This window comes from Terrapene carolina, unplaced genomic scaffold (genome assembly GCF_002925995.2).
Source record: "Terrapene carolina triunguis isolate 2854851 unplaced genomic scaffold, T_m_triunguis-2.0 Scaffold138, whole genome shotgun sequence".
NCBI lineage: Eukaryota > Metazoa > Chordata > Testudines > Emydidae > Terrapene > Terrapene triunguis.
In genome coordinates, this window is record NW_020664489.1 from 4,884,431 (window position 1) to 4,901,200 (window position 16,770).

Consider the following 16,770-nt stretch of genomic DNA (forward strand, 5'->3'; position numbering starts at 1 on the left):
AAGCAGTTGCAAAAAAGGGAAATGTCATTCTGGTGTGTATTAACAGGAGTGCTGAAAATAAGACACCAGTGGTGGTATTCCACTCTACTCGGCATGGTGAGGTCTCAGCTGGAGTTCTGTGTCCAGTTCTGGGCACCACAATTGAAGAAAGATGTGGATACATTGCAGTGAGTCCAAAGGAGAGCAACAAAAATTATAAAAGGCTTAAAAAACAACATATGAGGAGAGGTTAAAAAAACTGGGTATGTTTAGTCTTGAGAAAAGAAGACGGAGAAAGGACCTGATAAGTCATCAAAGATGTTAAGGGGTGTTATAAAGAGGATGGTGGGGTTGTTCCCCATGTCCACTGAAGGTAGGACAAGTAGGAACGGGCTTAAGCTTCAGCAAAGGAGATTTGTTTGATATTAAGGAAACCTTTCTAACTATAAGGGAAGTTAAATTCTAGACTAGGCTTCCAAGGGAGGTGGTGGAATCCCTGTCATTGGAGGCTTTTAAGAACGGGTTAGACAAACACCTGTCAAGGACGGTGTAGATGTACTTGGGCCTGCCCTGGTGAAGGAAGCTAGACTAGATGACTTCCTGAGGTCCCTTCCGACCCTACCTTTATATGATTCTGTAATAATATAGTAATATGCTAGTTCCCTTGTATTAAATGGAAGGTCTAAGCCACTTAGCATAAAAACTTTTCCATAGCAGTACTCATATGTTTTATAGCTGCACTTCTTATTTATTACACTGTTTAGTAATATTATCTTTGAGACTACATCCACACTGGAAAATAAAAAACCCACAGCAGCAAGTCTCAGAGCCAGGTCAACTGCCTCCGGCTCACAATACGAGCCTAAAAATAGCAGTGTAGATATTCCTGCGTAGGCTCTGAGACCCATCCCCCTTGCCTGAGCAGAAATATTTACACTGCTATTTTTAGTCCCATAGGGCCAGTGTAAGTCAGTTGACCAAGGGTCTGAGACTTACGGCCACATTTGGGGTGGGTGGGTTGGTTGGTTGGTTGGTTTCTTTTGCAGTGTAGGTATACCCAGTGACAGAATATCACAGTTACTTTAACTCTGAACAAAAGACTCCTGTCCACACACTACTTTATTTTCAAACAACTTTTAAGGAAAACCAGTTTATATAAAAACTAATTTTTGAATGTATTCATCAGTTTAGATGTAAATACTTTTTGAAAACTGTTTAATAATAATAATACTCTGTTCATCAATCAAACAGGATTGATTTTATTGGAAAGTTCTCTCTGTTTGAAGAAGTGTATGAAACTTGCTGTACGTAAACACTAGTTTGTTTACAAATGCAACCAACTTTAAGTGAAGAGGGAATTTCCTCGAATGTGAAGGTATTTTTAAGTTGGCAAAGAAGCAGAGTCCCAAAGGAAACAACAAGAAAACCCAAAACAAAATAAGAGCTAACTAGTTACAACACTTTTATTTCTTCTGTAGGAATACGGGACACTTTATATTCAGGAATACAGGAAAAACAGCAAAGTGGAATCGAGTACATGCAGCAGCTTCATGGGCTTGAAGGATCATCTGGGGCATGACCTAGGCCATCTTTATGTGGAGCGCACTGACACACAAATAAATGCAGTTGGATCTTGGTCAATGGTGGAGAAACCAACAATGGATAAAGTTAACTCTAGGAAGGAAGATGCAGATAAGGAGGCATCTGAGGAGACTGGAAGCTCCAGTTGTGATTCAGAAGAGAGCACAAATTCTGATAACGAGTCAGAGAGACTGAATAACATTACAGCAGAATCACATCTACTACCTAAGACTCACCGACAACTGTGCAGGTCTCCCTGCTTACAGCCTCATGTACTAAAACGTAATGAAATCTTACAAGACCTTAAGATAGAGGAGGCCCAGATGGTATCTAAGGAAGTAAAGAAGCCCCCTGATGTGGTGAAGGAATATCAAACCAAACTGGAGTTTGCACTTAAGTTAGGTTACTCTGAAGAACAGGTTCAACTTGTGCTAAATAAGCTTGGCACTGATGCTTTAATCAATGATATTTTGGGAGAACTTGTCAAACTTGGAAATAAAACTGAGACTGACCAGCCTGTAAATAATGTTAACACTAACATAATGCGTGAAGCATCTTCCATAGAGTCTCAGAGGTCTGAGTCTCCACTTCAGGAGGATGTGACTGAAGATGGAGATAACCTGAGGCCAATAGTTATTGATGGCAGCAATGTGGCAATGAGGTATGTGGCAATGAGGCATTGATTTACTGATACATTACATTACCTATTATATGGAAATTGCACTATCTTGCGCAGTTAGAGCTCTGATGTGCTGTATGATTACACATCTATAACAGTACATTGGTTCTCATTTGCATAATCACAGTATGCTTATTTTTCATCAATACAATATGCAAACCCCTGTATTCAAAGGGCCATTAGCCAGTCAGAGTGCATTATCAGTAATTGCAACTATACATTAATTATGCAGATCTCTCTACTTTGGCTATTATTAAATTCTCTCCACTTTGATCAATATTAATTATAGATCTGGAAAAGTGAACAATGAGGGGGCACGTTTGATAAATGACATGAAATTACTATCATCTCTTGAAATCAGAGAAACCTGTGAGGAACTTAAGAGGGACCTAACAAAGCTAGGTTTATGGGCAACAACGTAATACAAGAACAAGGAAACGTCCAGTGAAAGACAGTAAATTCAAACCTGATCAAAGAAAATTCTTTCTTTACTCAATGCCACTAGGTATCACTGAAGCCAACTGTTTAGCAGGCACCATTTCTATGAATAGTTGCACCATCCAAAGTTACCTATGATAAGGTAAAATAGCTGGGGTATAACCCCTCATGCTTCAAGTCATAAATCAAACACTAATGGATTGTCTTAGTAAAAAAATTATCCTATTGGGTAGGTTTATTCCACAATGAGGCATCTTTCCTCTGAAATAGCTGGTACTGGCCACTGTCAGAGATAGGATACTGGGACTAGATGTTACAGCAATTCCTGAGACTGCAGTCTTCAGAATTTCAATGACATGCCCACAGAGGAACATATCTGCACACCTCACACACCCATCTACACCTGTAACTGTAGATAAGGAAATACTCTTGGGGCTTGTCTATATTACCCGCTGGATCGATGGTCAGTGATTGATCCAGCTGGGGTCGATTTATCGCGTCTAGTCTAGATGCGATAAATCGACCGCCAAGTGCTCTCCCGTTGACTCCGGCACTCCACCAGGGCAAGAGGCGCAGGAGGAGTCGACGGGAGAATGTCAGCCGTCGACTTACTGTAGTGAAGACACCACAGTAAGTAGATCGAAGTACGTCAACTTCAGCTACATTATTCACGTAGCTGAAGTTGCGTGACTTAGATTGATTTTCTTCCCCCCCCCCCCCCCCCAGTGTAGACCAGGCCTTAGTTGTGTGTAGGAAGGAGCTGGCCTTCCTTACTGGTCAAGGAGGAGTGGAGGAGGGAAGTATTGAAGATACTGGGATGAGCAACGTCAGAAATCAACGTGGCCATACTTTATGTGGGCGTATGGATAAGAAATTGTTTGGTAGCTAATTGGAGCACAGGGATTTATACTAGCGAATCCAACCATAGTATTTAGAAGGAAAAGCCATTTCAGCATAGTAATAATTTGTGGATACTTCTTGTTATCTTAGTAGTAAAACTTGATATAAGAAACTTCAGGGCTTAGGGCATCTGAGTTTATTTAGTTCATGATCGTAATTACATGGGAAACAGAGTATTGTCAAATGTAATTTCAGTATAGATAAATCTAGCAACTGGACAATTTCAGTAGATTTAAGTAAAAGCAATTAACCCGTAAATGCAGGTTGCTACCTTCTTTCCAAACTCTGAATGCTAGTATTTCCTATCCGCTCACCTTTTAATTTCTTCGGCCAAGTTGCACATCTGTTTAGTTTTCTCCTAATTCTTTCCATGTGATATGCTGTGTCTTGTTTTTTAGCTGTCTCTTACTATAAAAGAGCCTGATTGTAAATACTGAATATGTTCAAGTTAACATAACAAGTAGACCGTATCCTAATACTCTAACTAAAAGTGATCCAGAGACTTCTGAAATACATCCACATTTTGATTAAAACTTAATTTTACGTGGTTACAGAACTGTTTTTATAAAATGTTTAGAAGTGTCCTTTTTAGCAAAAACAGATACTGATTTGGAAGACTGCCATTATAGTTTTTCTTATTGTTGGTTTATTCCTTCTTAGTTCTTTAACTGTTAAAGCCAAATCCTCCACTGCTCTGTGACAGCTTTGTGCTAATCTGTTGATGCAAAGATGCCATAAAGATGGTTGAACCAATGTTAAGGATTACCTCTGTGTACAGGAATTCTTAGATGGGGCTTGGCTGGGGGGAAAAGGGGGCATTGGTTAAAGGATCCCAGTGCCCTGGGTATCCCTAGCAGCAATTTCTGGAACCCAAATGGCCCCTAGGTGCCAGGAGCAGCATCTCTAATCTGGGCCTGATTACTGACCCAGCACTAAAGCTGTTTGAGGGGAGCAATACTGGCACACTTTTTATAAGCCTCACTTCCCTACACGTTACACCAGACACCCCTTGGAAGCAACTGAGAACTTGGCCATCCATTTTTAATAGACACTCAACTCTATATAAATTCTGACATGCAGACTTTCCTATGTTCAGTTGTTGCCTTAACCACCTCTGTGAAATGAGTCAAATTTGAATGTGTACTGTGCTACGTAGAGCCCAATTTGATTAAAACAAGTATTTTTCTGCAGCAAGATGCTGCACCAAAAAGTCAGAAGCTTGCAGTATGTTTTGTGGGTTTTCATAGCATATAAAAGACACTCATGATAATTATAGGGCTAGATTCTGTTTTTTACAGCCAGAAGTATGTTGAACAAGGTGCAGAGAGGCTGGGCTGTTTTATAGTGTAGAATTTTGGATGACTTTGCCACAATTCCTCTGTCTAGATCAGTGGCCCCTAAACTGTGATCACCTCTTGGGGGGACAGGGAGGGAGTGCCACCCAGCCCCGCTCTGTCTGCTGCCTGGCCCCTCTCCCAGCCATAGCTCTGCTCCAACCCCAGGCCAGCTCTGCCCTCATTCCCTCTCTGCCCCCATCCCCAGTTCTGCCACCAGCTTTGCCTTCAGCCCAAGATCCTCTGCTGAGCTACCTGTGCAGTAATGGAGTGGGGGTGTGGACAGATTCCATTCCTGGTAAGGGGGGGCACAATCAGAGACGTTTGAGCACCAGTGATCTAGATGTTTCAGTGATGTGATGTGCATGAATGAGTGGTGAGTAACTGCATATGCTTAATTGGCTGTTCAACTATCATTGCAGTGCATGCTTTCCCCACTCCTCATTACACCTAGTTGATTGATGTTAAGGAGCCATGATACTTCTTGCCTATTTTTGAATAGCTAGCAGGAAACAATGACTGTATTCCTGAAAAATATTGTGCATAATTCCTGACTGGGAATGAAAGATCTGAGGAGGCATCCTCTTTCCCATCTTGCATAACCCCCCCACCCACACACACACGCGCGCTTCTCCAGGAATGGTCTGGTCTGTGGTTTTGTTTCTGTACTCTTGTGTCCACAGGCAAGAAGAGATAGTCACTCGATATGATAGCATTTAGCTACTACAATGGTGGAACAGAATAGAACCTAAATAGAAAGTGCTAATTTATCTGAGAGATCTAATAGGTGTATTAGGGAAAATATACTGTGGATAGGTTCTGGACTAACAAATCACGAGACATGGAGAGACCTTGATGGTTTAAATAATGTTGATGCCTTCAATCCATCTAACTGATATTTTGACATGGCTTCTCCGGTAGTTTGTCCTGAAGACAGCAGATGAGTTGGTCCTCTTGTATTATCTTCAGATATTGGCCGAAGTAGTGAATTGGTTTGTTAAAACTTTTTCTTTGGTACCTGGCAGAGAGGCTGCTGCCTGGTGAGTTGGTGGTTTGTAGTTTAGTACTACCTAATGAATGCTCATAGAACATTTACTGGGCCACCTCCGTTTTTTTTTATTTCTCTTAGCTTTCATATTGCCATTGATTTTAGTTACTTGGTGTAAGAGAGAAGTTAACCATAAGCAGTTACACCTAACACATGGGAAACTGTCATTGGAATGTTCTTACAGGTTCGATTTTTCTTTTTGTGTAAATTGTAAAACTTGTAAAAAGCAAGTCCGGCAACTACCAAGAATGGATATTTTAAATTTCTTTGAGATTGTTGCTGCCCTCTCTGTCTGCTGTACATCTATACAAACTAACTGTAAGTGCCAAAATCCTCAAATGGCAAAAGATATTATAGTAAATAAAAGGCTTCTATGGCACTTGTGGTTCAATCCTGCTGTATCTAAGCAATGATACACATGGTCCTTTCAAAGTGCTATATAAAACTGATATTGCAGACTGTGAGGTGTTATTTACATGTAGATGATTATATTACTATTTTGTATTACACACATCAGTACACTTTGCCCACGGAATAAAACAAACATTTCTCAATTACTGAATAGTGCTACCAAAACCTGTGTCAATATTCTCTTACAATATGAATTGCAAATTGGTTGATTGTCACTCTCCCCATTGTGCCTACATCGTTTAATCAATCCCTGTTCTATATCCTTTAAAAAATTCAAATTGGAGTATCTCTGTAAGAAACGAGTATTCCATACCTCTCACAATATCAAAAAGTCTAAACAATCCTAAAATGCCTTTTTAAAAATAAATAAATAAATGCATTGACAGATAATTGAGGCTAATATTTGACCTATCCCTTGAAAAACAAAATGTGTTAATCTAATGATAGTTGTTTATATTCTAAATATTTATTTCTAAAAATTATACTACTGCAATATTGCCAACTGCAAAAGTTAAAAAATTGAGTCTGGCCCCAACTCTCAAGATTTATTTTTTAATTAAACAATGAGATGTTTTTTCTGTTTTCTGGTAATTTTCTAATTCTCTGCTCAATCCCAATATGCATGTGAAAATGAGTGTTGCCAATTTATAATCAGAAATATGATTTTGACACCCCATATCAATTTTGTGACTCAGCATACACATTAACTCTGCACCCTCAGCCTCACATCAACTCCACAACAATTCTGCACCTCCCAGCCCCATATCTGCCCCTTGCCCAATGTGCATCTTTTCTCTTCTTGCTGTTCCAGAGGTTCTTCATCCTTTCCTCCCAAGCCTCATGGAGAGGTAGCTCTAGGGGGTTCTCTTCTCCACCTTAACAGGGCTGTGTTGCAGGATTAGAGGGGAGGAGAGAACGTGTGGCCCATTTTTCATAGAAGTTGGAGGTGGGAGCAGAAATTGGGCTTTTTCTGCTCTCTCTTCCCTTTCCTCCATTCAAACACTTCTCTCAGCTCCTAAAGAGGCAGGGGAGAGAGCTCTGCCTGTCTTCTGCAGCATATCACCAAGAAATAATTAAGAGTTGTTGTTTGCATAGGACCTGTGCACTGCATGTAGTGCTTCTGCAGAGCCAAAAGAAGCAGCACAATTTCAAGACAAGTACTTAGCCACAGATAGTTACTTTTAAAAAATAAGATAATTCATCTACATGTTGCTAGTTCTACACTTTTGTCCCATTTTATAGTCTGAAATTGCTTAAGTGAATGTTTTTGCTTGTTTCTTTAATAGAATTTCAGATTTTACAAAGATGTTTTTCTGTTAAGCAGTTTCACACTTAAAATGCTCATCTGTGCTGAAAAAGATAACTTCAGAGCTTCACTGAAATCTTCCTCTGAGAATAACACAAACTCAAACACAGAATAACCAAATAGCCTGTGGTATATTTGCCACCAACATCACTTCTGGGACTTCAGTGAGCTATTAGACACTATATTTTCTTCCTTCAGTTCCCAGCTTTGGCTTTTTAAAATATTCTCAATCACATTACCTCCTCCTATCTTCTTAAGCAAAACAAGTTAGAGCAACAAAAAGAACCACATTTGACAGATGCTAGACTCTCAAGTAACCATGGTTGAACAGAACAAAAAGTAATGTATAACAGCATAACATTTTCTTTAAGCTTCCATATAACTGTGGTGACCTGCCGTTAACTAAAAAGTTTTGGCTTCACTCATTTGAGCTAGATGTAATTTCCATCTAACAATCCAAGTGCGTATTTCTATCAAACGTCAGCAAAGTTCCTCAAGCTCTGTGGCTTGGCTGTCCTTGCTTGCTGAGTTTGTGCTAAGGTAGTCATGATATTTATCTTTCAATGACAGTTCTCCATTGGCCAAATGTGGCAGTTCCTATGTACCCAGCTGTCTTTCACTATCTTGAGTCCACTTCCAGGAATATGCAGTACTATTTTGCCAGCAAGAACTGTTCACATAGATAGGATCTCACTAATAGCAAGTTACGGGTGAAACTTCTCTTTAAATCCTTTTAGAACTCTGCAAGTTGTAGATGGATGGTTCTTGCTTCAAGAGATGTCCCAGTGTGCTCTGTGCTGGTGACAGAACCCTCTCTGGAGTATAGAGTGAGCTTATGTAAGTGGTGTTTTAAAATAAGTCAGTTTGCGAAGTTTGATTTTTTTTTTTTTTTAAAGAGAGATTCCAAAGGATATTTAAAAATAAAATACCAACTGACATATATTTTAAAATTGTATATGCCTGTTATCACATGCTCCAGTGAGGCTCTATGACAGACATGTGGGTGCACCTAGCATAACACATTCTAGGACATCTCTGAAACTTTTCTGGTCCTAAAAAGAATAATGTCCTAAAAGCCTCCTTTACGTGTGGTACTACTGTGGGTCCCCTGGCTATTTGCGATATTTAGCATGTAACCATACATTGACTTTTTTTTTTTTTTAAATGTAAGTATTTGTAGGACAGTAGCCTAACATGCTGTTCCCAGAGATATAGAAAAATGCTTATATACACAGAAGGAAGCAAACAAGGGAGAGCCAAATCCAGGAATATTCATGGGGAAAATTTTTCCTTTGCCAAATGGGAAAAGGGCAGAATTAGTAAGTTGTTTTGTTTTGTTTTTTCCTCCTCCATGTTTTTAAGAACTGTATTATACCAGAGTGGGTGTGTTTTTTGTTTTTTTGTTGTTGTTGTTGTTTTTTTATGGAGAGGTTTTTGATGCACCAAAACATACACAGCAAACTCCTTTGTTTTAAGTAAAAATGGATTTTTATACTTAGTAAAAATATAAATGTGCATCAAAAATTAAAATGTAGCAGCAAGTGACCTGAAGGAAAAAAATATTTAAAGAAAAACAGTTGAATTTAAACTTCCTGTGAACTTACCAAAAATATTTATTTATATGCTACCATATCTTTCTTACAGAAATACCTATTTTCAGATGTCAAACATACAATCTAGTGTGCTAACTGGTTTCAGCTTTACAAACAATAGTGAGTTTTGTGTGTGTGTATTTAAGATATTAAAATAGTAGAGCAGTTCTTTTCCACAATGATTATGTAAATACTATCTGGAAACTGTTTCTTCCCCCATACAAACTCCACTAAAATATATGGATATGTGGCAAATTCAAAACTGCATTGTCTGAAAAATGTATGTTCTTTTATCAATTAGACTGTTCAACTTATTCTCACAAGTTACCATTCTGGATAAAAAAATTAGCAGGATTAAAAAAATCTGATACAGGAAAAGCAAGTTTACCCAGAGTAGTTATAGTAAATAAAGTTTTTGAAGGGATAGAAACCCTCCTGCTTCAGCCGGTAGTAGCTACTGTTAGAAATGAGGTACTGGACTAGAAGGGCACTGGTCTTATCTAGCACAGCAATTTCTGTAGAGAGAGAGAGTGAGTGTGTGTGTCTATGTATACACACACACACACACACACACACTATTTCTTACACAATGTACAAGGAAAAAAATTAGTGAGTCAATATGGAGAAGGAAAGAGTTTCCAGATAGTATTTTGTTCTCTTTACATTTTGTGGTTTGTCGTTTGATTTAAAAAAAAATAAAAATAAAAAAAAATCATCTCTGAATAAAATGTTTGTTTGTGTGCAACAAATTTCAGTTAGCTAAGAACCTTTTTACAATAGAAGTGTTCGCAGGCCATCAGCTAGAAGGCCCAGTGCAATTATAAAATGTATGTGTGTATATATTCTATAACTTCCAAAATATGCGACCTTCATGGCTACCTGAATATTGCAGCATGGCACCATTGAAGTCGTGCATGCATTGTATATGGTCATCTTTTTAGAAGTATACCATAACTACACCTCTACCCTGATATAACACGAATTCGGATATAACGCGGTAAAGCAGCGCTCTGGGGGGGGCGGGGCTGTGTGCTCCGACGGATCAAAGCAAGTTCGATATAACTCAGTTTCACCTATAACCCGGTAAGATTTTTTGGCTCCCGAGGACAGTGTTATATCGGGGTAGAGGTGTATTTTTGACAATTTGTAGATTTAGTGTTGTAGTTAAAATATGTAGCCGCTATTTAAATTTTAGCCTGAGGGCTAAGAAAGTAATGTGAAAATGTTCTCATCACATATTCTCACAAGCTCTTTAACTGTGCTAGCCCATAGGCAACACTTCAGAGAGTGATTTTTTTCTGAACAAAAACTCTCTTATTGCTTTTCTATTTTTTTTAAATTAAAACACCACCTACCACTTGAATGAGTATATGCAATTGTAAAAGACACCGGAGGGATAAATGAATAAGAGAGTCATTCATAACCACAGTATAAAGGACAAATAGACACTTTTCCTCAAATCCACTAAGTACACTAGATCAAGTTGGTTCAGCAAACAACAGCAAAGCAGAACACCGCAGCTGTCTTTCAATACTACTCCCAGTCTGCACCTTCGTTTACGTTTTTAAAGCCTGCTGCTCATCTTTGAATAGATTTCTAGCCTTGAAAAATCATCTTCCCTGACACAGAAATACAAGCACTACTTTACTTTCCAAATATTGACAAGCAGGCAGCAGAAAAATAAAATTTTCCATCTCCTATCCTCTCACCTACATGAAATACAGCTAACGGAAGCACACAGCCAAAAGCAGAGGCAAAGCTGCACATGACAGCAGTATTCAAGAGCACTACACATTTTAGTCACACTGATATTTTCCTCACAAATATTGTAGTCCATCATCTTATGAATTCCTGTTGGATAAGTATTACCTATATAATAATAGTGTTGGCCAAACTTCTGAGGGAGCGCTATAAAAGCTGAAACCTCGAGTGAGTTATGATCTCCTGTGTAGTCAGCAGAGCATCTAAAATTGGTGTACTGTGACCACCATTCCAGAACCTGTACTTTACATATAAATTCATAATATCAAACTCTTCTGACCCACAACAGAAATTCTATGGCATGTGTTATTTAGGAAGTCAAAGATAGTCCTAATGGATGGTCTTCTGGCCTTAAAATATATGGGAGAGATCCTGGCCTCATTGAAATCAATAGCAAAACTCCCATTGCCTTCAATGAGGCCAGTATTTCATCCTGTGAATCTGAGAAATGAAGCCATTTCTGATGTGAAACATAAAAGCTCTTTAACAGAGCATGACAATATTACACAACTGTGTACTGTAGGAAGTGAAAAATACCTTTACCCAGTTGGAAAAAAGGGTCATTTGGGGGTTATTACCAGGAATTTGGGCTGGTTGCTGGAACATACAACTCTTTTTGAAAAGTGCTATAGGATCTTTAATGACAGACATCATCATGATGTGTAAGCTTTTATATCATGCTTTACAAAAGATGTCAGTATCATTATCCCCATTTTACAGATGTGGAAGCTGAGGCACAGAAACTGGGGAAGTGACTTGCCTAAAGTCACCCAGCAAACCTGGGTACTATTCCTGGGTCCTGAAGTCCTGAATCCCAGTCCAGAGTTCTGTGTCCTAGGCCATGAAACTTCATTTGTCTCCCATACAAGTATGGACTAGGCCCACCCATCCTGAACATGTGAAATCTGACTGCATCTTAGTGGAAGGTGGGATGACTGGACATACTGTTGGCTTTTTGCTTTGTGTGTCTCTTTAAATCACGGTATCTTCACCTTTATGCATATTAATCTGCTTACTATTTCTGGGGAGTTGTAAAGAACTTTAATAAGCCATATTATTCTCTTTCGGCCAATTAGAATCAAGAATAAGTGTAAGCTACAGTATTTCTTGTTTAAAAAGCTGTTATACTGGCATATTGTGCATGTCACAATGGCAGTATGCTCATTGTTTCATAGACTGCAGTACCCAAAGCTATAAGGGACGTCAAGTTACATAATCAGACTTAAGTCCAGAGTTCCAGACGAGTACTAATGAAGCTCTAAAAGTAGGGAAGAGGTATTTAGAGGATCCGCCCCTCTGAATTTGTAATGGGGATACATGAGAATCAACAAGAGCATTATTATTACACTCAAATACACAAAAATGACTCTGTTATACACTGGTTTAGTGTGTGATCCTGTCTGTCTCTAGGGGCTGGCCCTGACAATAATAAATCAAATGGGGCTTTTTTTTCTTTTGGTGTTGAAAGTCCCAGATCAGGTCTCAGTTGATAACAGTTGTATTTGTCTGATTGTGGCCATAATTCTTTACACTGAAACCCCACACACACGAGCATGGATTACACCCGGTCCCTGTGTTGCCCATATGTAGGTTAGTGTTGCCAAAGTGTTGGACGTACTCCTGGCAGTTTCATCACATGACGTAATCTTTACTTAAAGATTAATCTTTAATTCCTGGAGACTCCAGGGCAATCCTAGAGGGTTGGCAACCCTAATGTAGGGACATGGTTTGATGCGGCTCAATACTTCATCTTGGGAATCTTGAGACACCAGCTCCTCAGTTCACTCTACGACAACCAGTGGGAGAGCCTGTGTAACTAGGGAGACCAAAAGCCACGTCATCACTCTAAACAGACTTTTTCAACCTGTACTCCCTTTTCCCTTGTTCCTGCCAGTGTTATGCCACCACCTCCCTCCCTGCATTATTTCCTAAACTTCCCCAAAATGACTCTGTGTGGGTAAACAGTACAATATTTTAGGGGGCTGGAAATGTACTTTAAAACAGTACAAATGAAAAAAAGTATGTAAAACAGAAATAAAATCTTTTTAAAACTTTGTGTACTGTCTTTTTTCATATACATTTGAAATAACTCTATCTCTCCCTTTAAATAAATGTGTGCATTATAAATACCATATATTAACAATACCGCGTAACCAACACTCATTTGGTTTAACAGCAGCTCTTTACTTCTGTCTTCCTCTACCTCCTCTTTTTGGTTGTTTTCCCCCTTTGAAGGGGGAAGAGGCAGTGTTGGGGAGGGAATTCAGATTGACCCCGAATTTGCCAGTAGAAATCCTGGATTAAGTTAATAACATTACTAAGAATAATCAGCTGTGTTTGCTGTGCTCTGCTTGATTCATGATCACATGGAAAGTAATGGTTGTAAAACAGGAAATTAAGTGTTTCTGTGATGTCTGTTTCAGCCATGGGAACAAAGAAGTATTTTCTTGTAGAGGAATAAAATTGGCAGTAGACTGGTTTTTGGAAAGACGCCACAAAGATGTTACAGTGTTTGTGCCAGCATGGAGAAAAGAACAGTCAAGACCTGATGCTCTTATCACAGGTAAACTCTGTTCTGACATCACTTGTCTTAAGTTTTGTTTTGTATAAAGTAAGAGATTCCTAATGACTAATTGTGAGCATTAACTGAACAAACCATTTGAAATTATTTTTTTTTATACAGTAAAACATCTTTGGTCTAAGATCTTTTCAGTGAACTCCAGGTGGGGAGGAAAAAGGCAAGGGAATGTATAGCCAGTACACAGCAAGATCCCATTGTTTTGTGTGCTTGCCAGATGAGCTTTCCCTGAAAGTTTCTAGTTAAATCTCTAAGGTTATGGATTTTTTTTATCCATCTGCTGTATATCATTAAAATGAAATTTTTTGAAATAATTGTAGTGAGTATGTAGATGATTGTAGCTGCTCAGAAACAAATTCCTTTTAATGATCGGGAAGAATGCCTTTTTTTGTTGTTGTTGTAAGGTAGTTCCAGTAATACATACTGTACTGATGGGCAACAGTAGTACCAATGAGCTGCATCTGAGAGGAGAAAGGGGGTACCCCCTTGCTCTGTTGGTTTTTTCATATACTAAATTACTAAATTAAGTCTTAAAAAGTCTTGAGTGAAAACTCAAAAGTCTTGAGTCAGCCAATGCATGGAAATCCACCCAATAATGTCTTCTAGAGAAGATGGACTTCTAGGTGACTGCTTTGAGTGGAGTTCAAATTGAAGAAATCTGTTTACAGGGATAAGAGGCTCTTACAGAAGCTACTTTCTTTTGTGGCCAGAAAGTCCCCTCCCTTTTGGGTAACAAATGGAACCCCTCTTGGAAGTGTGATTCAGGGAAAGCTGAATGACTCCATTGAGAAACTGGTGTTCTGCTTTGCCTTTTTGGTGCTCCAAAACATAGAAAAAGAAAACAATTTGATCTGAATGTGCTTGTTCTTCCCAGGTAAAAATGAAGGACTTGCACCAGGGCAGGATCCTTTCTCTTTATCACATTTTGGATTATGGCAGAAGAGAGGGAGGGAAACTTCTTGATTCAAGGTGAAAGCTAGAATTTTTCTTTCAAGTTAAGCTGAATAGAGTTCTCAAGACCACTCGTTCAAGGCAAAAGATAATGAAACAAACTCTGCAATAAAAGCTGCAATTTGTCCTTGCCTCCTGGTTGAAGAAATGGCTCCTAAAAATGCCACCTAAAATGAAAGAAAGTTCAAATGAATAGTCACCGTAGTTTCTAAAGAAAAGTAGCAGAGTATTTTGAGCACCAGACTTCACTACCAAAATGGAGTGATCTTTGCAGAATTAGAGTTTTTATTTGCTCAACTACTTTTAGAACATGCCTTATTAAGGACGAGCTACCGCCTGGAAACATTTGTTACATCCCACCGTAGCATTAAATGGAGGATCTGTCTCTCTGAAGTACTAAGAGACTGATTTTATGATAGGCTGCATTGAAGATAAGAAAATAAGATATTTGTAACTCAGAGGAAATATTCCTATAAGCATGTCATAAAGGGCAGGCTCAGTTGTGCTGGTCAGTAGTTACTTGTGTTGGAGATTTGGGAAGGACATCAGTCAGACAGCTTTTGACCTTCAGATTTAATTCATCCCAAGCTATGGCTGTAGATGATGATGGTGGAGTGGGCCCTGCAACAGAGGGTTTTGAAGACAAGGCCAAGCCTAGAGTCAGTAGGTTTTTCTGTAGCTATAAGAATCCATTTTACCTTGTCCAATTGTGTCTCTGTCAGCACCTTGGCAATGAGAGGAAAAGTAAGAAGTGGAGAAAGCACGGAAGTCTATTGCTAGCATATTCTTGCACCTTCTGTAGAACAGAGGCACTTCACAGTTATCTTTTGCAACAAGTCTATGGGGAGTTCCCTTATTCAGAGTCATAGATTCCAAGGGCAGAAAGAACCATTGTGAGCATCTAGCCTGACCTCTTGTATAACACAGGCCGTAGAACTTCCCCCAGATAAATCCTAGAGCATATATTTTACAAAAACATCTAATCTTGATTGAAAAATCGTCAGTGATAGAAAATCCACTACTATCCTTTGTAAATTTTTCTAATGGTTAATTATTCTAGCCATTAAAAATGTACACCTTATTTCCAGTCTGAATTTGTCTAGCTTCAACTTCCATCCAGTGGATCATGTTATACCTTACTCTGCTAGATTGAAGAGCCCATTACTAAATATTTGTTTGTCGTGTGAGTACTTGTAGACTGTAATCAAGTCACCCCTTAACCACCTACTCTTTGTTGGACTCAAAGAGCTCATTATATTTAGTTTATCACTATAAGCCAGGGGTGGGCAAACTACGGCCCGTGGGCCATGTCCGACCTGTCAGACGTTTTAATCTGGCCCTCGAACTCCCGCTGGGAAGTGGGCTCTGGGGCTTGCCCTGCTCCGGTGCTCCAGCTGCGGAGCAGGATTGGGAACTTGCCCCGCTCTGCGCATGCCGTGGCTCCACATGGCTCCCGGAAGCAGCAGCATGTCCCCCCTCTAGCTTCTATGCATAGGGGCAGCCCGGGGGCTTCGCACGCTGTCCCTGCCCTAAGTGCTGTCCCTGCAGCTCCCATTGGCCTGGAACCGTGGCCAATAGGAGCTGCAGGGGTGGTGCCTACGGCTGGAGCAGCGCACACAGCTGCCTGGCCAGCTCCATGTAGGAGCCGGAGGGGGGAAATGCTGCTGCTTCCACAAGCTGCGGGCGGTGGTGCCTGCGGACGGGGCAGCGCGCAGAGCTGCCTGGACACGCCTCTGCTTCGGAGCTGGAGGGGGGACATGCCGCTGCTTCTAGGAGCTGCTTGAGGTAAATGCTGCCCGGAGCCTGCTCCCTTGACCTCCTTCTGTGCCCCTGCCCCAGCCCTGATCTCCCCCCCCCCGCCCTCCGAACCCCTCGGTCCCATCCCGGACCACCCTCCTGCACCCCAAGCCCCTCATCCCCACCCCAGAGCCCTCACCCCCTCCCGCACCTCAACTCCCAATTTTGTGAGCATTCATGGCCCACCATACAATTTCCATACCCAGATGTGGCCCTTGGGCCAAAGAGTTTGCCCACCCCTGCTATAAGCCATGTTTTCTATTCCTTGAATCATTTTTGTGGCTCTTCTCTGAACCCTCTCCAATTTATCAACATCTTTCTTGAATTGTGGGCATCAGAACTGAACACAGTATTCTAGCAGCTGTGGCACCAGTGCCAAATAGAGAGGTAAAATAACCTCTCTACTCCTACTCAA

At 40.1% G+C, this 16,770-nt stretch overlaps 1 protein-coding gene across 1 annotated transcript in view; it reads left to right on the forward strand.

Annotated features, from left to right (window-relative positions):
- ZC3H12C (zinc finger CCCH-type containing 12C) overlaps positions 1-16,770 on the forward strand; it is a 69,095-nt gene that overhangs the window by 40,766 nt on the left and 11,559 nt on the right. The window contains exons 3-4 of the mRNA XM_024216654.3: positions 1,458-2,221; positions 13,453-13,592. Coding sequence (XP_024072422.2) covers positions 1,458-2,221; positions 13,453-13,592 — 904 coding nt within the window. The remainder of the gene's footprint in view (positions 1-1,457; positions 2,222-13,452; positions 13,593-16,770) is intronic.